Consider the following 24,491-nt stretch of genomic DNA (forward strand, 5'->3'; position numbering starts at 1 on the left):
CGAGGCCTGTGTGTGTCATGAAAACAGTAAACCGTTCGTTCCATAAGAGCCAAGCAAGCAACACAAACCTTGATTGTGGGTCACCTATCTTGGGAAGACTTAGGAAGCTGAGTTTTTAAGAGAGATAAAATTTCTACTGGTGGCTAGTACCAAAACAAACCACAGGAGGACGTACCAGTTGGGAGTGATAGGAGGGGAACGAGAAGGCAGGCTCTTGGTTTCTAAGTGCTCCACTGATAATGATCTCCGCAGGGCTGGGTTCCACACCATTCCTCCAATCACCTTTTTGCAATACTGGTTATTTACAGACCTGAAAAACCAGAAGCAAGGTTCACTTTCTACGCGGACAGACATGTTCAACAAGAAATTACACCATAAAAGCAACAGTCTCTCCACGCACGCTCCCTCCCTGGCGGAGGGCTGGGTTATTAGCTCCTGGATGACAGACACCAGCCAAGGTTACAAGGGGTGGAGGTACGAGGTCCACAGTGGTTCCCTTCTGCTCTGGCCTTTCCTTGTTTCTCTGCTTCTGGTGAACGTATTTGGCCCTACTACTGTAAACAACAAACTGGCGCTCAGAAGAGAACCAAACCTTACGGGGAGATGAGAAGGTATTTTCAGGCTAACACAAAAACAGTTCAAATAACTTCAAGCAATTTTTCACGTCACTCACAATGGCATGAACACAAACATTAACCATCCTTCCAGGAAGGTGATTTTTGTCATCCGAGCTGGCAGAAGCCATAAGCTATAAATCAGAGAGAACTCTCTGAAAGAAGGCCCGAGAATATGTTCCAGTGGTGGCGCTCCATGCCCCGTGCTGTACGAACAGGCTTCCTCGGAGCTAACGTCCATGTTCTATTTATACCTAGAGAATTGAAATCTTAGCCATCTAGACCTCCAAGGAATGAATTCTTTGAGGGACGGGGTTTGAAGTCACTTTAAAGGAAATCCAGTTCTGTCATTCCTACATTTTTTTTTTTTTTTTAAAGAGAGTTTATCTGTTTATTTGACACAAAGAGAGAGAGAGAGAGACACCATGGGACAGAATACAAGCAGGGGGAATGGGAGAGGGAGAAGTAGGCTCCCCACCGAGCAGAGAGCCCAATGTGGGGCTTGATCCCAGGATCCTGAAATCATGACCTGAGACGAAGGCAGATGCCCAACAACTGAGCTACCCATGTGCCCCATGCCATTCCTACATTTTAAGCAATGTTATAAGGTCTTATCAAAACATTCCAGGGGTGCCTGGATGGCTCAGTGGGTTAAGCCTCTGCCTTCAGCTCAGGTCATGATCTCAGGGTCCTGGGATCGAGCCCCGTGTCGGGCTCTCTGCTCAGCAGGAAGTCTGTTTCCCACCCTCCCTACCTGCCTTTCTGGCTACTTGCGATCTCTCTCTCGCATCTCTGTCAAATAAATAAATAAAATATAAAAAACAAAAAAAACAAAAACACAAAAACATTCCATGCATTTCCTTGCAGCCTAAAACCAATAAGCCAAACAAACAAACAAAAAGAGTGGGACAAAAAACCCAGAAGAACGTGAAACTCTCCTGAAAATATCAAGCTACTCAATTACAGTAAGGAATATCACTGTCACCCTGATCAAAATGTTCACAGCAGAATCACCAGGAGAATCTACATCAGAAAGCAAATCAGCATTGATTGAGAACCTTGCCTCAGAACAAGGGGAGAAAGAGGATTTAAAAGTTTAATGTCGTAGTTCCCCAAGGTATGTGTCACAAGTTATTAATAGATACTCTTTAGGGGAAAAAAAGTGTTTCATTGTCCCTTATGCTTGCAAAATACTGAACCAGTTCCTTTTATGTGGAACCTCTATCAGGAGGCCCCACATGCAAATATGTAGGCGTAGCTCTAGGGTTGGGCAAATCATAGAAGCAAACCTCAATTTTCTCATCTATAAAATGGACACAGCGAGGGCTAAAATCTGCAATACAATGGAGTTGGTCTTTGCAGTGAAGAACTGCTGACCTGTGTCCCCAAATCACTGACCCCCAGTGGTAGATTAAAAATGGCTCAAGTTCTTGGACTCTTGAATGTGGGACTCTTGAAAGGGCTGGCCTGTCACGGCTCTGACCGAGAGGAGCTGTGGCCGTTCCGGGCCTGGCCTTGAAGATGACTGGGTGCTTCTGCCCTCAGAGCCCTGAACTTCTGCATAAGACATCCAACTCCCCTGCTGGAGAGCACACATGAAGAGGCCCTGAGAACAGAGTGAAGGAAGGGGTCCAGGGGGGTCCAGACGTCCAATCATTCCATCAGGCATGGGAGCCCAGTCTTCTTGGATCTGCAGCCCAGCCCGGCCACCAGCTGCCTATGGCTGAGAAACCCCAGTCTAAACCCCTGAGATCATTACATAAGCTGAAATCAAGGGTTGGACGCCTAACCGACTGAGCCACCCAGGCACCCCAAGATGGTTGGTTGTTTTACTGTACCCAAAATAGGGGTTGTTTATTCTCTTACAGAACCTGCCCACCTCACCCCCAACTCTGTGTTGGCTGTATGTGACAGAAATGAGGAAATTTGAACAGTAAATTCTGAACTCAGTCTACTCAGCAAAGTCCTGGCTTTCAACTGCTCACTATCCAGTCCTGTCAGCTGGCCCGAAGGCTTAGGTCCAACTAAAGTGAACGGCAAATTCCCATAAAGTTGAGTCTGTGACATGTTCAGTAAGAGCCACTAAGCATATAGAATACTAGATAATATTATATGAGCTGGAAACTTTGAAAATATATTTGGTTTTGTTTCATCAGAAGCTGAGAGAGAACACTTAGCGCCATAAATACTATCACTGATACTAACAGAAATTCACTGCTTACTGGATCTATAAAAAGCTTACCTAATGATTATCAATGTAATGGGAATGTCACGAAAATAGTCTGATACAGTCCCACATATCAGATAATGGCTTAGACAGGGGCCCCTGTTTCATTAGTAACAGCCACATCAACAACAAAATTATGAAAACAATTTTTTCAAACCAACCGACCGTTTACAGTAGCTTGATCATTTCTACTAGATCTTATACTTAGAGGGCAGTCTTAGAATAAATACACAAAAACATAAACTGCAGGATTCATTTAGGAAATACACTCTAAAGTGAAAATTTTAGAAGAGAAATTTCTTTCACTGCACTACTCATTAAATATTCTGATTATCATTCCTGTAGATATCAGTACACATAGGATTTAAATGTAATTTAAATATAATTAAGTATGTGCACGGTACCAAGTAAACACTCGATTGCCAGTTTTCATGATTACTGTTATTTTGTGACTGTGATATGTAGTATATCCCAATGTCACTTGACTCTGGGAAGCCTGATTTCTGCTCATGCATTATTCGGGAGCACTGTATGGAATTAACATTCTGTGGGAGAGGTGTTCTTAGCAGCAGGACGACCCTCAGAGTCACGGACATGGGCTTCCCTTATTGCGACACGCTGTGGGACTAGTTGTAATTCGGGCTGCTTGGACACTCCCAGAACAGCCGAGCTGCGGAGGCAGAAAGGAGGCATGGGAACCATGAGCAGCAGCTGAGTTATGCGTGGAAGGAGACGCTGTTGCCCCTGAGACACTTGGAGCCACGCAGCTCCCCTTGGAGAGCTGTCAACCCCTTCCCCCAAGGATGTTCCCTACCCGGCGGTGACGGGGACACAGTCACATCTCAGTCTACCGTGGATACCCTCAAGAATACTCACTTTTTGGGGTTCCTAGAGCCCATAGTCCAGTACTGAGCCAGAACATTCTTTTCCTGAGGTAGTAGCTTCTTTGCCTGAAAGAACGTATGATGCTCGACACAGGATTTCCACAAGTTTTTGCAAGATCGGTAATTTAACATGTTGAAGGCCACGATATGTTCCCTGGATTCAGTCTGGGAGGAAAAACACAGTAGAGGTTTCACCTGCACAGCGGAAGGAGCAAAGGCTCACAGGGATTCTAAACCCACATCAGTGGTCGTCGGCTACGATGCAACAGACAGTGGAAAACCAGCTTCAAAATGCCCGAGGCCACAAACCAGTGTGACAGGGTCAGGAACAGGCTCTGTTAACCAGCTTATTAATGCGGTAAAGATGACTTTACTCTTTTTTTTTTTTTTCAACTTTTCTTTCTTTCTTTTTTTAAAGAGAGAGAGGCAGCAAGAGAGGGAACACAAGCAGGGGGAGTGGGTGAGGGAGAAGCAGGCTTCCCGCTGAGCAGGGAGCTCGAGGCGGGGCTCAAACCCAGGAGCCAAAGGCAGATGCCCAAGGACTGAACCACCCAGGCGTCCCCTGACTCTACTCTTCACCATTACTTGTGATCCTTTGTGAAGATTCTGATTTCAAATGTACTTACACTCCTGGGTTGGATATATTTGGAACAACCAGAAAAAAGGCTGTGTGATACATTTCTTTCAAAAATTAGCTCTGGGAAGATCTCTCCTGAAGAAATACTCTTCCATTTACCTGAAACTTGGGACTTTATAAGCCTCTGGATTTCTCCCTTTGTCCCCCAAGCACGGAGCTAAATCGAGTGCTCACATATCCTCACTTTAATGACTTCCTTGACTTTCATCCTACTTCAGTTTTCTGTTTTCATGCTAAATTACCACCTCGTACATTTTGGGGCCACCTTCAATCTTGCAATGGGGGGGGGGCAGGAGACCCAGATTCTAGTCCTAGTTTGCTCTGGGCTTTACTGTCCTCATTTCCGTGTGTCCTTGCGTGTCCTCATTCCATGCTAGGTGAAGCCATTTTAAGAACATATTATCTCTGAAACCCTGGGAAATGAACATAAGGACAGTAAGTGAAAAATACAGAGCACAACAGGACAGAGCGTGGGGTCGTGGAAAAAGCAGGTGTCCCCGATTAGAATACTAGCTCCTCCCTGGGTAGCTGTGGGAGCCTCAGCGTCCATACCTTCAAGTTCTCTTCTTTAACCGCAGTCATCTGGAGAGCAGTGGTCTCCTCTTAGGAGACACATGCAAAGGTTGCTGTGTATTTTTTTAAAGATTTTATTTATTTATTTGACAGCGATCACAAGTAGGCTGAGAGGCAGGCAGAGAGAGAGGAGGAAGCAGGCTCCCCGCTGAGCAGAGAGCACGATGTGGGGCTCCATCCCAGGACCCTGAGATCATGACCTGAGCCGAAGGCAGAGGCTTTAACCCACTGAGTCACCCGGGTGCCCCATTTTATTTTATTTTTTAAAAGATTTTATTTATTTGAGAGAGAGGGAGAGAGAGAGAGCACAGAGCCTGCCATAGAGCTTGATTCTAGGACCCTGAGATCATGACCTGAGCTGACATCAGACACTCAACTGACAGAGCGACCCAGGTCCCCTTACTATGCACTAGAAACACGTTAAGGGAAGAACCTCATCTTGCTGACATTTATTGCCACCCCTTGTAGGCTCATGCCAAGTGCTCTGACCAGTGCTCTTTTACTTAACCTTCGGGATCCCCTGAGAGGCAGGTACTGCTGCATTGCCGGAACAAGGTCGCTTGGGCAGGGGACGTTAAGGAGCCTACCCAGCTGGTCAGGGCAGGTGGAGCACTGAAGATCCAAACCTATTGTCATGGCCTCCCAAGCAAGTTACATCTCCAACCCGATAAGCCACGAATTCTAGCGGGAACTCGGGACTCCGGTTTCCATTTTCTGCACAGCACACACCAAGCTCTTTCTCCAGTCACCCACACAGCCAGCTGCCATCCCCTACCGCAGAACTAACGGCTATAAAGTGGCTACAAACACAAAAAACAAAGCAAGCGCAGACATAACTCACCTGTTTCTGTCGCTGATGAATAAAGAACTTTTTCCTTTTGAAAGAAATTTTTAGAATGTTCACCCTGCAAGAAATAAAGCACACAGAATGCACTGAGGGAGAGCCAGGCAGCAGCTGACATCGCTCGACGTGTGTCTTCTGCTCTGTGATCACGAGGAGCGTGGGGTCGCAGCTTCCTGAGTTTACCTCAGGGTAGGAGTGACGGCAGCCTGTCGCCTCAGCCAGATGCCAAGGAGCTGACTGAAGCTGAGTACCACACAGGGGCCGCTGGATTATGATGTAACTTTAAAATAACAAGAACCACGGGCCATGTGCTCTCTCTGCGGTCAGCTGCTCTGGTGAGGTCGCAGCTCTGCCTGGGCTGGTGTGTGCCCGGGGAGGACAGCTGAGGGCAGTGCGGAGCAGCAGGAGGACGGACAGTAGCCAGACAGACTTGGGTCCACATCCCAGCTCTGGTACTTACTGTGTGTCAAGCAGCATCTCTATTGTGTGCTTGAGAACACGATGATAGCCCCGACGGACAGCATTTCTATATGCCAGGTCCCCTACTAAAAGCTTTGCTAGCAGTCCCTCAACTAGGCCTTCCAACAGTCCTGAAATGTAGGAGTATACCCAGTTTTCAGATGGCAAAACTGAGGCTCAGTGACCTCACTGAAGTGCTCGGGATCATCCAACTAGGAATGCGTGGATCTGAGCCTGGGCCCTCAAGTCCTGCGCTACAAAGGCCTTGGAAAGCACGGCCTTTTCCAGAGTGGTCTTGTGAGGATTCAAGTCTGAACACTTGGTGAAAGTCCAACTTATAACTAAGGAGCCACACTGACAATACAGTTCCTGCACAGAGGAAGTCCTCGGACTTCTGGTCAGTGCACTGTCCAGGACTCCTTCACTCCAAAACCTGCCTTGCACCGTTCTATCCATGTTTCCACACAGCATCCCAAACCACACAGTGACTAGGGGAAGGAGATGCCGGGAAAAACCCAGCTTACTTTGCCCAAGTACTGAATCTGGGTCAACCCCCCCAGGTCGGAGGGGAAAACCTAGGGGGTAAAGTCTCCATCCTGCCTTCAGAAATAAAAATTTAAAATTAGAGACAACATTTCTTTTGTTCAGCATATTTTTAAGGCATGATTCAGAAAATAATTAGAAGCGGTTCGCACTTACCAAGGATAGAAACTTGTGCAAATGTATTTTCGGTACACGGCGATGCCCGCAGAAGCAATCCCAATCATTAGCTCTAAATTGTGCAGATCCTGGAAAAGGGAAGAGCTCAGATGCACGGCATGTTGCAGTCATGTTGATGCCCTCCAACCAGTCAAGCACCCATGCTTTTATACACAGCAGTATGTATACGCGCCAAAGGGAAAAGCTTATGGAAAACAGGCACGGGACACTTCAGATCCAAGTACTCAGCATCAGACTCATCTAAAGTGAACACACGCCACCTGAGAGCAACAGCTGGTTCCCGCCGGCTCAGAGAGTTGCCAAGCAGGGCACCCATCACACCACAGACTCCTGCCGTGAGCATCCAATAATCATACGTTTGCAACATTTGGATGCTATGCTAGCATCAGGAAGACCTTGCCCTCCGCACAGCTCTCCACCAATCTCCACTCCCATCACTGGAAAGGCGTTAGCTATCTGTTGTCGTGAAGCATAGGACTGCTGACTTTAAACCCAATGAACAAAGAAATATTGCCTATAAATCAGATACACTCAACCTTCATTAAGAGCCTGTGTGCTGGGGGTGCCTGGGTGGCTCAGTGGGTTAAGCCACTGCCTTCGGCTCAGGTCATGATCTCAGGGTCCTGGGATTGAGCCCCGAATCAGGCTCTCTGCTCAGTGAGGAGCCTGCATCCCCCCCCCCCCGCCGCCTACTTGTGATCTCTCTGTCAAATAAATAAATCAAATCTTAAAAAAAAAAAAAAAAGAGCCTGTGTGCTACACATTGCCATAGACAATGAAAATACGGAAGACAGAGTAACTATAAGGTGTTCAAATCCATTTCAGAAAAAGGTGAGTACAGTAAAATTTAAAAATAAAACGGTTCCTTCCCCTGAGTCATCTATATCCCAAAATACCCAATCAGATACTTGTAATTATATTAAAAAAGGAGTGGGGCACGGTCTGACTTATCAGTGAGTGTGAACGTTAGGTTCGCCGCTTACTAAAACTGTTATTTTGGGCTCCTGAGCCTCATTTTTTCCCTTTGTACAATAAGGATTATCAAAGCCACCTCTCCAAGGGTTTTTTCGGGCTGAAATTACAGAACACACGGCAGGTGTAATAAACTTTCATTCCCTTTTGCCTCCCAAGAGGCGGCGGGACAAATCACTTGTGAACACTGATGCGAACACAGGGAATCAGAGAAACTAGCCAGAGAAAACAGTGCTGATACAGGCAGAAGTCCAGAGAACATGCGCTACTGGGCACCCAACGGACGTTACACGCAGCTCATCTGGAGACAGTCCCTGTTCACTAAATTCCCACGCTGTCCTCACATTCCCCAGCTGTACGTGTAGAAGGCAGGGTCGTATGACTAGTCGTGGTCAGTGTTCTAGGAGAAGTGATGGGTCTCTTCTGGGCTGAACCATTTAAGAGGTGCTGTGCAATTTCCCAGCTTCCTCTTCCTGTGTCACAAGCATGAGGCCACGGGTGGAGCTGGTGAAGCCATGGGACGGAAGCAACCTGGCGGCTGAGTCCCGCTGTAAGGAGGGAGGCCCCTGCAGGGTCTCTGGGACCCACACTGCAGCTTTTGCACTGCTGCAGAACGAACTTTATGGGATCAGGTTACTGATATTTAGGGGTTTTCAGAAGATCCAGCATAACCAAAGATAACCCAACGCCCTCCGATCCCCTGGGAGGTGTCAGCCAGGCAGGTAATCATCTGGCCTGAGGTGTCTCATGGGACCCGGGTGGTGGGGAGAGCACTCAACTCAGACACACAGAAAGCCCACTTCACCACGGCAGAAAGTTCTCCGCAACATTCTATGACAAGTTATTATCTGCAAATGTAATAAAAATCAACCGTCAAGCCCCAAAGTTGATCCCATATATTTTTCCTACTTTATTACTTAGGTCATAACTTGCCTGTCACACACTTACAGGATTGAAGGGACACAAAAGAGATGAAAGCGTGTCTATGAATTGCAGAAATATTCTACAGATGAAAGTTTGGTCATTTACTCAACTTCTCTGAGCCTCCATTTTCTCACTGTAAAATGGGATGATTAGCATACTGACTTCACAAGGTTGCTATATAGTCTTTAAATGAGAACTTGGGATCTCATGAAGAGCATCTCGAGCAATGACTAGTACCTATTAGGTGTTCAACCAATATTTGCTTCCTTTTGGATATGATGGGGGCCAATTACTGGTAAAAATATAAAGATCAGATGCCGATTAGACAGTGCCAGGGTCATGTATGGAAGCTGTTACTTCTGTGCTATGTGACCTTTGAGACGTCCTTGAGTATCAGTTTCTCCATCTGTAAAATGGGGGTAATAATACTCACCTCATAGCATTACTACAAGAAATAAGCAAGCCACAGTGTCCAACAGTTTGAAAGTGCTCAGTAGATGATGGATATTAGTTTTATTTAAAAGGTCACAATCAATTTAAAATATTTACTGGTTTGCATGTTCATACCACTATGATTTTTAAAAGCTGTCATATTTGAGCAGTTAGTGATATTCTGAGCAGCACTGAGATGAAACAGTAAAAACCTTGGTTCACTAATGTATCACCTGGAAAATAGATACACATACTTTTTGCTTCTTTAACCATAACATGAAATCATCTTACAAAAACTACTCATTTCTAATCCCCGTGACCACCCCAACCCACAGAAACATGAGACATGAAAAAAGAAACTGGATAACCAACCAAACTCAACATCACTTTATAAACTTTCCGAATATTGTTGAAAAAGGTTGTTTTTTTGTTTTTGTTTTTTTAAATACTGGAAAAGGTCGTTTCAAGAAGTTTTCACCCTTCTGGAAGTTACCTTTGAACCAGACTGGGTCAAGGGTACCTACCCTACCACTGTGCAGCTCCACGCCATAGAAGTCGAGAGTCCGTGCTATGTTGATAAAGCAAGATTCAGCCTCTGATTGCTTTAGCCCACTACAGAAGAGGAGAGAAGATGCAGAGTTTGCCAATCAGTAGAGTATAGAACTCCAGTTTTTAAAACAAAAACCCCCTCCAAGTTGGTAACATTTCTGTCAGGTCATTAAATACCTTATGTTATTAATCTTAAACAGTCTGACCCTAAAGCAGGTCTTTTTCTTTTCTACTGAAGGGGACTTTATCTAGCCTGCTCAGTCCTTTCGTAAGTACCTCTTTCTCAGTAGGCTCTCAGGCCTCAGATTCAGAAGACAGCCACCTTTTAAAATTCCCACCTTCCTTGTTCCGAGCTGCTTACTTGATAGGCGCTCCAGGTCTTTCTACCTTTATCTATTCTTCCGGCAGCCTCAAACCCTCAAACGTCACTGTCCTATTTTAGGATGCTGGCTTCTGCCTGGGAAACAATTCTGGGAGGGAGGACTGGCAGCACCTTTTAGAAGGGACGCTGGTTGCTTGGCCTTTGTTTTTCCAGCCTTCCCAAGAATGGCAGGGCCCTCGAGATCTGGCCTTCCCGGTCGGGAGGGCCCTTATCTGAGCTGGACTGAACGGATGCCACTGCAACTTTGAATAAAATGAGGCAAAGGACGAGGGGGCCAGAAGGCGGCGTGGCTGCTGGAGTGCAGGCTTGGCCCGAGGCAGCCGCTGAAGACGGGTGCTCCCTTCTGGAATGAAGGCCGTTTCGTGACCTGAGCCCAGAAAGGACGTGGGAATCCCACAGCCTGGTGGCGTTCGTCCATCGGCCTGTCTGTTCCGTGGGGCCTGAAGGAGCCGTCTGTTTTATTAAGTGCGGTCAACTGTTCAAAGGTTTGCCTGGTAGGTCAATTTGTGGGGCAGTCAGCTTTAAAAAGGGCATTCCCCCTAGGAATTATCGGATTTTAACGACATCCTAAAAAAAGAATGCTGGAAACCCCCCTAAACTCTTACTGGATTTTGCACTTTACAGAAACACTAGTTATGCCAAAGGTATCTGCTAGCGTAACAGCGCGAAGGTTCACAAGCCTCCCCCTCCCCCGCCCCGACAACTTAAAAGAGGTCTCGTGAACAAACGGAAGCAAACACATGAAACCTACGCAAACACGAGGTCTGAAATGCCCGACCGGGGTTCCCAGAGGAGGCCGCCCCCCCTTCTCTCACCTGTGCTGCTCATGGAGGGATTCCACCTTCGTTAAAAAGTCATCGTTCTGATCTGGGATAAACTGACTATCGGAAAGATAGCCCGGATGATGGATGGAAGAATTATAGTCTCCAAAGTGAGCTACGAAGACAGAATAAGGAGGAAATTGCCTTTTCAGTTTGGTCTGTATTCACAAGCATGGACAGCATCGCAAGAAAGGCCCTGGAAGCCTTCTTCCGAGAGGTTCTACCACCACGTGAGACAGAGCTACTCATTTGCTCCAGATTCCACATTTTTAACAGAACCCTAGATGGGCTCGGTACCACCGCACATGCTTCCGCTGAGTGCTCTCTCCCCTGAGGCCAGACGTTCCAGCAGTGTAAGCTAGGTCCTGTTCGAAACCCACAGACTGGCGAGCACAGCAGTTTATACCCTAGCCTGGATATTTACACAGAACAGAGCCCACTCAAAAATACCACGCCCTCCACCAGACACTAGGCAGACGGACTCTCTAATACCCCAGGGCGATGATGACACTGGACCAACCTGCCCTAGAACAATGGGTGTGGGCAGAAGAGAGGGCACCCTGACCAGCTCCCTGGAATTTGGAAAAATGTAGAAGAAATGGAACCAGGATGTGTTGGGAAGCACAGAGTGGGGGATGGCATGAGGTATGGGAGTGGGTAGGGCTGATAGGTCTGGGCCTCAGCAAGGCTGCAGGCAGAGCTCTTGGGAAGAAGGAAACCTTCTTAGGGGAGTCAGGGAAACATAGGGAACCTGCAACAGCAAAGGGAAGAGGAAGAGGGCCTTCTAGAGGGATTATCAGATGCATCCCTGGTCCAAACAACACCTCTCCCTCAAGATCCTTAACTACCATTCTACAAACATGACTCGCTGATGTGTAAGGTATCACTGGTATTCCTGAGAGTGGTTCAGTAGCCAACCTGTACACGTGTACATGGCTGCCCCGAGGATTCAAACCACCTGCGTGTCTGGACTGTTGAGGCTGGAAAAAAGACCCTGGGTGGAACAGCCAAGGATCTGGCTATGGGACCCAAGGACACCTGCTTCTCTTCTCCAAGATTCAGGTTTTCCTGCTTTGTAAAAATACGAGAAAAACAAGTTCTAGTTCTGATGGGCAAATTATCCAGTATTTCATTTTCTTAATGAGATGCTTTCATCTTTTTCTTAAAAAATATTAAGCTTGATCTTTCCAAAGGTTTTGAAGAATTCTTCCTGCCGCTGGCTTCAGTGCCAGGGGGCTCCTGAGGACTGACGTTTCATGGCACCCAGTCGACAGATTTCTAAATCACACAGCTCCTTCTGTGTCACAAGGATGAGGACTGGGAGAAGCTGCAGTGATGCTTCATGGCCAATCTCAGAAGGGAAGGAAAGGAGCTGGGGCGCTGCCCAGGCAGATTTCATCACAAAGATGAGAGGGGAGACACAAGCATGTCTTTCTTTACATCCGTGTGGCCTGCTCCCCCTCAGTTGCCATCACACATTAACAGGTGCCCTATGAGATCCACACTGTAATGAGGGGCTGTTTCCTCCTTACAGTCTTCCCTGGGGGTTGGGAGTGAGGCAGACTCATCTGCGGGGCCTGGCACCTATGGACGGCACACAGCGGGCGCTCACAGATGCAGTGCTTGGAACTCCCCCAAACAAAAGCTACTACAAAGTTCAGTTTTGGACAGGCAAGAGGGCAGAAAGCCAAACGATCTATGCAGGCAGACTTGGCCAAGGGGAGACCACAGGCTGTTAAGGCCAGCCAAATGCAGCTAAGCTATGGACAGAAATGTCAAGGCTGGACTTTGGAAGCGCAAGCGTGGCTTACAGGCTAGTCTGTACGTGGTGAAGTGTGTACATGTGTTTATAGGAAATAGTTTGGATGCCCTGACATAGCCCCAATGAAGACAGCTTGAGAAAGCCTAAAATTACCTTGTGTAAATTCATTTTAAAAGGGAAGAAACATACAAAACAGATAAAGGAAAGAAACTGGTTGAGAGAAGGAACTTCTCTCACTTCACAGAAGCCACTCTCGGCAGTCAAGACCAGAACCCAGGTGAGCTGTGCCCCAGCTGGTGCTCTCACCATCTCCACCAGCCTGCTTGCCAGGTCCGAGCTGGTGCTGGCCAGCCATCTGCTGAGGACAGTGGTCATGTCCCCAGAAGGCAGCCAGATTCTGCAAGAGACCTTCTTTGCCTCTCAGAGAGTCCTACTGAATTTTACTCAGGTGGTTTCATTAGCTCGTAGAGATTCTCTCAGATTTGAGTGGGTCATCTATATTAGCTGACAAGTTCCAACCCCTGGGCCCTTCTACGAACACGAATAGCAAGGCTGTCTTCAGTCAAGTCACCGAAAAACATCTGGAAGGAAGGAACCTCCCAGTAGGGTGGTTTTCCCTAGAAACAGTAGTCCCCCGCTCCGCGCAAAGTGCTATGCTAACCACTAGAGGGAAACAGAGTCAAACAGTCATCTGCAAAAACTCGGAGCGCATAGGGAGCGTCCCATGATGGTTTCAAAGCCATGGATCCACCAGATGCTCAGGACCACCCAGTGACAGACATTGCATTCATCCCCAAGAAATAGTTAAGGGAAGGGAGACTCAAAGAAGGGACCTGCCCACTTTGCTCAGCTGGGAACTTGGAGCCTACACCCTGACCACAGTCCATACTCTTCCTCTACTTACTATACCAGAGACCCTAACCTCCAGAGTAATACACTTTCCTATTTGTGGAGAAGCACCACACACAAAAGCTAATTATAGCAGGAAGAAAAGGAAATGAGCGTTTATGCGGGAAATACATTGTCTTAAGTTCCATACATTCTTCTGGCTAATGTTTTATATTGTGCAGGAAAGAGAGAGTATATTCTAGGCACTCAAATGTGTAGCATTTCAAGCTGCTAAACTGTTCTGTTCGGCAAGTCCCTTACATCAGCCCCTTGCATGTTATTTATCCATCTCCCATTTGACCTTGGAGGTTCTTCTCAGGGGTCACGACGAAGAAGCTTTTCCGGATACGCTCATGTCTCCCCCACGCAGGAGGGAGAGCACCCCCTGTGCCCGCCCTCACTGTCAGCATCAGCTGGCCCACCCATGCCTCCCCACCGGGCAGGAGACCCCTTGCCTTGCAGAGAGACCGTGCGTTGTTCATCCGTTCACCCTTAGGCGGGTGCAGAACCTGGATGCAACGGAGGCCAACGGACATTACAGAGTAAATACAGATTTTTAAAAATTTCATTCTTCGAGCCTCATCCATACCTGAGACCACCAGCAACCTACAGTCTTTGCCTATGTGTCTTTTTATCTAGTAAGAAAGTGCGCTCTTGATTTGCTCCTATCTCCCTCCGCCACACGGTGGGGACAATCCGGTGAGATGTCGCAGATACGATTCAGACATACCACAGTATCCTCTTAAAGAATTCACCTTACAGGAACGCGAGCACAGAAGTATGGGGGAAAATACGTAGGTACTTCCTGAGAGCAGAGGGATAAAGGGCTTATACTTAAAAATGCTCGCCTGACAACCCATCTTTTTTGAGCACGCCAGTGAGGCCAAGGCTCCCACGGACACTAGTTTCTAATTTTTGGGTGCCAGTAAATTCTTTTAGTCCCCGGTCCGGCATTTGTTTGCAGAGGGGAACCTGACCACTGAAGCTTAGAGTAGGATTTTCTCATTTGGGTCTTACATTTCACTCAAAGTAGAGTTGATTGTTTACAACAGATGTTCTTTAGAAAGCTTGCTTCTGGGGACACCTGGGTGGCTCAGTTGGTTAAGCAGCTGCCTTCGGCTCAGGTCATGATCCCAGCATCCTGGGATGGAGTCCCACATCGGGCTCCTTGCTCCGCAGGGAGCCTGCTTCTCCCTCTGACTCTGCCTGCCACTCTGTCTGCCTGTGCTTGCTCTCGCTCGCTCTCTCTCTGACAAATAAATAAATAAAATCTTAAAAAAAAAAAAAAAACCAAGAAAAAAGAAAGCTTGCTCCTGGGCCGACGTGAAAACAGAGTGAGAGTTAACGCTCACCTTACGCCTGGCCCGATTCTGAGAGCTTTCCACATAATAACGCATCCCTTCTTCACCGCGACCCCATGAAGTAAACAGTGTTATCCCCACTTGACAGAAGAACAAGCTGAGGCAAAGAGCCAAAACCCAGATAACATGGTCAGGTGTGCTCTGGTCGACTCAGGTAACAGCAATGGTCCAAGTGCAGAGGTTCCAGTTGGGAGACAGCCTCACACGTGTGGTTTGACTCACAAAGCCAATTCTGAGTTATTATAGTCACCGTCCTCACCTCCGTTTTACAGACGAAAAAAATGGAGATTCAGGGGATTACCCCATTGCCACATTAAGTGGCAAATGGAGAAGCCGGGCTTTAGACTGAGTCTGGCTGCGTGCAAAGCTATGTCCTTTCCAAAAGTGTTTCCAGCCCTCAAAGCAGAAGCTGTAGCCACGGACACCAGGCTCCCTCTGGGATGTGGCAAAGCTGATTTCGTCAGCCGACCTGCCTGGCAGAGATGGAAGCCATGAGGTCTAGAGACTAGCAGGGATACAGGTTGACTATGGCTATGTGACTTCCCTTCTGGATGCAACATGGCTGGGTCTGTTCCAGCTGCACCGTAGGGACAGGGGAACTTTCCAAACTACCCAGACCCACCACTGCGCCACCTCTTCTCAGTTTTCCACTGGGGAGGAGATGCAGGCTCTCTGGGGAGACCGATACTAGGTCTTCCCTCACTAGTGAGTGGGGTCACTGTTAAAAGTCCATCCTCCACTTCCTGGTATCATGCAGGTGGGCAGACAAGTGTGGGCCCAGCCACCTTGCCCTTCACCTCACCTTGAACCCCGGGGGTGCAGACAGACTTAAGGCCACCTCTGGAGTCCTGGTCAGCCTCCTCTTGCTACTTTGCCTCTGAGACCAAAGTAGAGTGAGTAATTCAGCCAGCACCTGCTCTGAGACCTATCTTGCACTTTTCGTTCCCTACCACACCGTCAGCCAAGAGGGCTAACAGGCCAAGACGGTGCGCCATGCAGAGAAAGGGACAGGGGCCTCCCTCAGTCCTGGGCTCCCATGGAAGTCTGCCTGACGCCATACGGCTAACTGGGAAGCAATACTTTGCCTTCCTTCTGGCTAGGTACTCTCTCCACTGTGCACAGCCAGCATCTACCATGGTGCCCGACGGGGTATATATTCTCAGCAAAGTTTTGCTGAATGAGTGATTCTTAAGCTCAAGCAGGCCTTGATGGGAAATTCCATATGGTTTTTCTACCCAACATGGCAGCCACTAGCAATATATGGCCACTGAGCCCTTGAAACATGGCTGGTCCAAACTGAGATGTGCTGGTTTTCAAAGACTTCATAGGACAACAAAATGTAAAATACCTTAATTTTTAATTTTTACATTGCTTATATATGGAAATTTTTACATTACTTATATATTTTTTTACATTGCTTATATATGGAATAATATGTGGGATAGACTGGAGTAGTTAAAATATTAAAGCTAATCTCACCTGTTTAGTTTTCTTTTTTAATACTGGGTACTAGACACTTAATTTGACAGACAGAGATCACAAGTAGGCAGAGAGGCAGGCAGAGAGGAAGGGAAGCAGGATCCCCACTGAGCAGAGAGCCGGATGCGGGGCTCGATCCCAGGACCCTGGGACCATGACCTGAGCCGAAGACAGAGGCTTTAACCCACTGAGCCACCCAGGTGCCCCTGGGTACTAGACACTTAAAAGGAGACATGTGGCTCACAATATGCTTCCACGGGACTTGTTTTCCACGTCTGTAAGAGGCGAATGGTAGAAATATTTGCCCCACTGAGGTTTGTGATGAGATCTAATATGTGGGCGAGGGTCTGCTTAATGCGTTGTGTGACAGGTGACTTCTGTCGAATGGACTCATCCACACCTTCCCTAACCAACGTCCCAGTGCCAGCAGAGTGTGTGTCAGTCAGGGGGAAAGTGGGAGCATCCCGACAACCAGAGAGAAGCTTGCCCAACGGGATTCCTGGGAAGAGGGGAAGTGACCTGGTCAAACGGGAAAGGCCACTGACTTTCTTAATACATTGGTCAGAAGAGTCTGTCCCATGAAACGCTCCCTTGGTGACTTACATTGTACTGCATAGGATGCTAGAACCACTGCCGAGTTAAGAGGGCAGGTTAACCTGTCAAGAGAAAAACACATCAGCAAAGTCACAAGAGCCAAAGACAGCCTGAAACAGCCATGATGGGGAAAGCCTGTCTTCTTTCTCAGATTAGCCATTAAAAAGACATCATGAACCGTAATAAAGATAATTTTAGGATGTAACTCAAATAGTAAAGATAAATGTAACGCTGTTGATTCACAATTAAAAGAGAACTTTGTCATGTTTAAAATAATACACATTAATACAAATACCATGAAGCTAGAGGTCTAATATTGGCCAAGGCTTTGGCTGGTCAAGAAAGGTCAGGCTCATATCACTAAGAGGAAACGTGAGAAAAATTATACTCTTAGATCAATGGGCAGCCTCCGTATCTTTCTAGTAAAGACGTGAGACCTTTCAGAGGGCTTTCTAACTAAATCCCTGACTAGAAAGATGGGGAAAACAGAAAAGGATTCTTAAAATTTTAAAACTCTTGTGAGTTCTAAATTACTTAGTAACAGTTACTTTTTAAGATTCCTAAATCTGTTTACCCTCCGGAAGCTTCTGATCTATAGGGAATGGTCTGTCTGCCTCCCAGTTTGCCTGCCACCTACTAGAAACTGGGCATTAGACTTCAGCTCCCTTCCCCTTAGGCTCACTGCCCTCCAAACACCCTGTTTCTACCAATGACACCCTCTCTAGCTTCGTTATGCTGCGAATCCTCTGGCTGCTCCCTTCTCTCTGCTCAACCATGAACTCCACCATCTGCCTAGGAGCCTGGCCACCAGACCTGGGCCAGGGATCCCTGCCAGGTGCCGAAACACACTGCAGAGGGGCCAACTACAAGCAGCACGAATGAAGGCTTGCAGGGTGGGGAGACACAGATTTTAAGAGCATTCTCCCTGGCAGCCCCAGGGGAAGTGGAGAAAAAGTACTGTTTCCATGGCAGCTCATGAAATTCCCAAGATGTGAGTCACCCCCATGTCTCTGACTGATCAGGTTGGCCAGCGCAGGGTTCCCCTTCCTGTCTGCTGTGCTATGCCCCGTCCTGAAGCTGCACAAGAAGGTAGCCTTCCCTATGTGAAGGGGCCCCCCAACTTTCCTTAAGTTACTAGGTATTCGCTGCTAGGACTTCTCAACGATCTCTCCAAGTCTGGAGATACGTCCAGCAATACTCACCATCTGTTTGTTCATCTGGAGGCCCAGAGAGCCCGTGGGGAGAGCAGACACCAGCCACTCACTCTCCTACCAAGATGGGCTTCAAGGAAACCTAATTTAGGGTCCCCGCTCGAGGCAGAGCAGGTGAATGGGACTCGGGAAACACCTGAGGAGACAGGCTAAGGAGGTTCCATCCACATGGATGGAACAATCCTATGAATATGTCAAAAAAGAACATTTCCGAAGAATAGTGTAAATATAAATGAAAAAAGAATGCTGAAAGCTTGCATGACCATTCAGTGTGGCCCCTAGAGAGACCCCTTTCTTTCCCTCTAGGCTTTAGGGTCTCCATCTGATGGCCAATGTCACCTAGCTCAGCGGGAAGGAGGGCATGCCTTGGGAACCACCCACCACTGATGGTTTCTGCCAGGACGCCTAGGAAGAAGGCTAACCAGATTCATCCGGTCTGTCAAAAGATCCACAGCTACTAATTGCCAGACCCACCCTGACGCACCCAGGAGTGTCGGGCAGTAGGAGACCCTCTCCTGAGAGAGGTGGTGAAGGCCACCAGCAGGCCTGATGAGAATGCCAGGGATTTAAGGCCGGTTGTGCCCCTCAAGCGGTTTCACCCAAAACTAACAGGGGGTATCGTGCTGGGAGAAGAAAAAAATGAAGACATCCGATTCCTCCTGTGGGGAGCACTGGACTGAGAGCTCCTGGGAGGAGAGGGCCTTGCACAGCACAGAACTGTGACCAGCACAGAGCCCATCGCCTAACAGCTGCTTGAGAAATACTTGTTGGGAAAAGAGATTAGCGCTCGGGGGCAAGAGACAAATTTCCGCTGGGGCAGAGGGCAGCCTGGACCTGGGAGAGGGACGGGTAATGTCACTCTAGCGTCACCCCCGCCCCCCCCCCCCGATGTGAGAAGGCTGTCTCACAAAATGGGGAGCTCATTTCTGGGGGTGCTATTAAGCAAGGCCTGCAGCTGGGCTAGAGAAGGGGCTCCTTCCTCCTCCGAGTAAGAGAAGGAGCTAAATTACAAAACTTCTCCAATTCTAGGAGCCCTGGACAGGTTTTCAACAGGTTCGGGCAGTCCAGATTTCAACATGGGTCTTGTTTCTAAATGTTCCTCTACCCCCAGGATCTTCACAGCCATGCCTACAAATCTCCCTTCCATCCAGATGAAGAACCCTAGCCTCTTCCAGCCTTTCTGTCCTTGCACTGGTATTGTCTTTGCAGATGCTGCCTTCTACTTGAAAACCTCCAACAGCTCTCTGCCTGTCTGTCTGGCTTTGATAGGAAGACAGCCCCCCCCTTCTCCCCTTATTCTGCTGTAAACCTCCAACATGTGTTTTTCAACTGGGACCAAGTGGGTAGGGCAGGGCCTGCACTCCTCCCTCCTTCTAAAACCTCAGTGGCAACTGGGGTCTACGCAGCCCATACGGGTCCCGTCGTCTCAAGGGCTCCTGTCTCACTGCCCCAACCGGTGGGGGGGGGGCCCTCACAGAGGCTTCTGAAGCCCCTCCTTGGGGCAGCTGACAGGAGGAAAGGGGATGAGGAGGACGAGAATAAGCTGTGACTGTTTCTACCAATTCACCGGCTGCAGGTTCTCCCCTAAGTCACAGAAAAGTCAGGATTTGGAGGAGGTAGCTCAGGGACAAGTGGCTTGGCATATCTCCTCCCTTCCAGAGCCATTTCAGATCCTTCCAGCCACTGAGATGGCCCTGCCACACAAGACGTGCTGACTCACAGGCAGACGCCCCTGTCTTCTAGCACAAAGCCTCCCAGGGAGAAAATGAATCATCTGTAGGTACTGAGGGGCTTGGAAGTGGACCTAAATTAGGCCCGAGCTGCCTTCCTGAATGAAGCGTGTCTCACATTCTCCCTCTAACATTTCTCAGGTCTTTACCAGAAAGATAGCTGTACCTTTGCTAATAAAATCGAAACATGAAATGAAGTTGCTCCGACCTCAGCTTCTCCGAATCAAGACTGAGTTAACAACAGATGTCCAGAGCAGAGAGTCATGCAGGGTCCTGCTTTCAACCATCATCCTTTGTTTAGATTTAATACTGTTTCCAGAAATACACGCTCATTAGATTGAAACCAGGAATTTTAGTGTCTGGCAACTGACGGAGAATGAAGAATGTGAAATTTTCATTACCTTCCTTCACAAATATCCATCTTCAGTTGTAAGAAATACAAATGCCTACAAAACAATTGTTTTTATTAATTCACAATACTGGAAATACAAGAAAAAGGTGATAAGTCAAGGACATGATCTGTACATTTGGAAAACAAAATACACAAATACGCATTTGCGTCTGAAGTCTTGGGGTTGCTTTTTGTACACTGCAAAGCTGCTCCTTCAGTAACAATGGTTCCGCGTGGAGGCTGGTTTCCACCCAGCCTCACGCCAGCACATGCCGTCCCAAGGATGGCTGAGCCCGCCAACAATCAGCCAGAGCTGTTGCCAGTGGGCTCCCCCCAACCCTGGACATTCCCCATCAAACCCGGGGCCTCCAAGAGCACCAGGCCCCCACGGGCATCACACACAGGGAGCCCCCAGGTGCTAGGGGGGTGGTGGTGCAGTGCACACCCACATTCCCTCTGCATGAAGCAGCAGATAGGAACTGGGTCTGTGAGGACACTTCCTTGGCTGGGTGCAAACACCCAGCTGAGTTGCTTCCCGTGTCCCGGGAACTTCGGGTACTTGAGCAAAAGCATAAACATCAGTCAGCTACCAGCTGCCAGGACCTCTGAGCAGAATTCGGCATTTGCCTGCGAGCTACCAGCAATGTCAAAACCCAGGACCTGATTTGTGGGCAGTGCTCGGGAACCCATCGCAGGCCCTGCGCCCCGTGAGCCTCCCCCCAGTCTAGGGACAGGTAAGAGACAGCAGCGAGAGTCCGGTGCCGGCCATCAAGCACCAAGGAAAGTTTTATATTTAGGGATGCGACATACACTCAGTTGGCAGCTAGCTCCCACTCTTTTTTAAAGCCCAGATTCAAATGGGACAGACATTCCAGCGTCGGGCCAAGGGGACAAAAGGGAAACTTCTTGAAATACGATACAGATGCGGCAGAAGTATTCTGGGGCAGGACAGTGGTCATTTTGGCAATTTGAAACACATGGGGTCTCCTTGGTCCTTCATGTTCATACGTTCAAAGGTCAAGGTGCTGGTGTCCCGAGGCGTGAATGCTTCACTTGGCATTACCTCCTCTGTGCACAAATCTGGGCTAGGTGCGGGGAATTCATTTCAGCCTCCTGCCCGTTCAGATAGGTTACATGGGGTCAGTTAGATCTTATTTTAACCTGGACACCCATGCTTTGAAAAAACCTGACTATGCTACAAATTTCTTATGCATCTAATGACTTTAGGCTTGGGGTCAATGTCCTAACTCTGATATTTTTACGTAGCCTGTTGTCATCATCAACTACCCTTAACATGTTGAAGACCAGCACTGAGATACCATGTAGCCTACGGTTGCTGATTCACGCTTACTCTGTATTGGAGACTATCTTTTTCACCTAGGAGAACATCCCCAGTCCTTTCTAGTTTGTTCCTATGTTTATCCAAGCTGACATTCAACCAGAATTAAGTGTTCTCTCCTCCTACAGCGCTACTGGGGGAAAGCAGAGAAGGGAGAGAATGCTAGATAATCCGATGGTAAATCTGGCCCTCCAGTGACGAGCCGGGCTAATCCGTGTATCTTCCTAGGGACAGAACTGCGAAGCGGAACCTGGACATTACCATTCATCAAAAGCTACCTCGTCTGAGTCAACCTCATGACGTCACACCAAGAGGTTGTAATAGTGGGAGGAGGCCCAAACGTAGGGCATCTCCTGGGAATCCTGAAGGAGATTCCCTTTGAGACTGCCAGTCAATGAGAATGTGCCCAATGACGGAATCTTATCAGGAACAGCAGTTGTGAAGGCTCTCAGTCAAGGAGACGTCTCACGATCAGAAAAAAAGAAAAATCAAACAGAAGAGGTGTCAGCATACCTGACTTCAGAAATGTAAAGGTCACTCCTAGAGTGTATCCCATCTGGGAACTCAACTTCATACAAAAAAGCAACAAAGGCCTCCCTAGGATGTTAGAACACAATAAATCCCACTTTCTCTGACACTTGAGAGCTACATTTCGTTAAGAGGAACTTACTTTTGGGTAGGCTACAGAACTGGGGCTTAATAGAATACTGTGTGTCAGGAATATAAGCAAAAATTTTTAAAAAGTTAAAAAGTTTTTTTTTAAAAAGTTAAAAAAAAAAAAAAAGGACCTGTGAATTAATGGTGGAAGTCTAGCTCAGCATAGGAAAAAGATCTGGCAGTCCTGGCTGCCCACCAGCTCCATCGGAGCCATGTGGGTGGCTGTTGTTGTGGTTCCTGTTACATTGAAATCTGGTGCCCCAAATCCTAGGAGGTGACAGCCACATTCTACTCCAACCCTGGGGATACCACTCATCTTCAGTTGGGAGGTGGGGTGGTGGCAGGGTCACGTTTCAGTGGATTCTAGCAGCGATACAAACAAACTGAGTTTTATCTTGGACTTAGGGAAGAACAAAAATTCGTCAATTACTCATCTTACGCCCAAATCTGCCTCCCGGTATCCTCCACCCACGGGCCATGATTCTCGACACCAAGTATGTCTAATTCCCCTTATCCGTGACAGCCCTTACAGATCTCAAAGCAGCCTGTTTTCTCCCTAGTCTTCCCTCCGTCCCCAATGTCCTACATTTCCTCAGATGTCCCTCAAATGACAGGAAGGCTAAGCAAAGGGATTCTGTCGGCATCCAGAGAGGGTGAGCCTCTCTCTGGTGGGGTATGGAAGTGGATGCCTGATGACCTGGAGAGGGACTCTTGGGGTAGGCCAGGCCTAGCCATCCCTGCACTCCACCATACCTGCTGGCCACCATACCCCTGGAGCTCCAGCATCACAAGGGGCAGACAGAACCACAGGTGATAATTACTAGCTTAGGCAGGGCAGTTCGCACTTGGTCTTGAAACCTATCAGTTGCTCATATGTTTAATGGGTAATGACTGGCATTTTAAAAGAACAGAGAGCTTGGGGCGCCTGGGTGGCTCAATGGGTTAAAGCCTCTGCCTTCGGCTCGGATCATGATCCCAGGGTCCTGGGATCGAGCCCTGCATTGGGCTCTCTGATCGGCGGGGAGCCTGCTTCCCTTCCTCTCTCTCTGTCTGTCTCTCTGCCTCCTTGTGATCTCTGTCTGTGAAATAAAGAAATAAAATCTTAAAAAAAAAAAAAAAAGAGAGAGAGAGAGAACAGAGAGCATGAGAGGGATCTGCCCTTGCTCTTGGTTTATTAAACACTGCTTCCCTGATGTCCCTCCGGACTGCCCTGTGAAGCAAAACGCATATTTGCTGTGTGGTTGTGATTTTAAAATTCACGGGTTAAAACCACACACGTGTACACACACACACACACACACACACACTTATAACCCATCATAACATTTTCAAAGCATCCCTTCAACAGAACTTGGTATTTAATAATGGCCTTGTGGAACCTTGGTAAGGTGATCTCAAACACCTGTTCCTATAGCTATGTTGCCCCTCTGTGTCCCCGGGCTCAGGAGTTGAGCTGTTGCACTAACCCCTCAGTCCACCAGCATGAAGAACCATTATGGGGAAAACTCAAAGCACCACGTGAACATCCCACGGTGACCCAATGAGCCCCGCCAGACATCTCTTACTCTGGCTTAAAATTCAACTGAACAGTAAACACAGTCAACTCTCCCGATGTCTGTTATTGTGGAGGGAAGAGGTGCACAAAGAAAGCAAAACAGAATAACAGACTAATATTTAGTCTTCAAACATCCTAAAAGTTAAAACATCATCATGTGATTACCTTCAAAAACAAAACAAAACACAATACTCAATGTCTGAGTTAATGTCACCTTCTTGGTGAGGGTCTCTGGGTACAATGAACACAGAATAGGAGTCAATATTCCTGAACATCCATTAAGTTGTTTTTTTGTGGTTTTTTTTGTTTTTTTTTTTTTTCTGGTAGAGACAAAAACCTCTGCAAGGTTCCCTCCCTATGAAAAATAAACATATTATGAATAAAAGGGCTCAACGTTGCTATGGGGGAGTGGAAGTGGAGGCAGGGTCACTACTCAAACAGCAACAACCCTCCCGCGCAGGCCTCTTCCATTCCAAACCCATGTTC

At 47.8% G+C, this 24,491-nt stretch overlaps 1 protein-coding gene across 9 annotated transcripts in view; it reads right to left on the reverse strand.

Annotated features, from left to right (window-relative positions):
• Positions 1–24,491, reverse strand: part of PTPN3 (protein tyrosine phosphatase non-receptor type 3) — a 111,754-nt gene that overhangs the window by 46,355 nt on the left and 40,908 nt on the right. For all 9 annotated transcript variants that reach the window (XM_082696859.1, XM_082696856.1, XM_082696861.1 and 6 more), the window contains 8 exons: positions 20,465–20,509; positions 17,132–17,184; positions 11,033–11,153; positions 9,811–9,898; positions 6,938–7,026; positions 5,777–5,840; positions 3,718–3,890; positions 176–310 (listed from right to left, as the gene is read on the reverse strand). In XM_082696859.1, coding sequence (XP_082552985.1) covers positions 176–310; positions 3,718–3,890; positions 5,777–5,840; positions 6,938–7,026; positions 9,811–9,898; positions 11,033–11,153; positions 17,132–17,184; positions 20,465–20,509 — 768 coding nt within the window. The remainder of the gene's footprint in view (positions 1–175; positions 311–3,717; positions 3,891–5,776; positions 5,841–6,937; positions 7,027–9,810; positions 9,899–11,032; positions 11,154–17,131; positions 17,185–20,464; positions 20,510–24,491) is intronic.

Source organism: Mustela nivalis, assembly GCF_964662115.1.
Source record: "Mustela nivalis genome assembly, chromosome: 13".
In the NCBI taxonomy this organism is placed as follows: Eukaryota; Metazoa; Chordata; class Mammalia; order Carnivora; family Mustelidae; genus Mustela; species Mustela nivalis.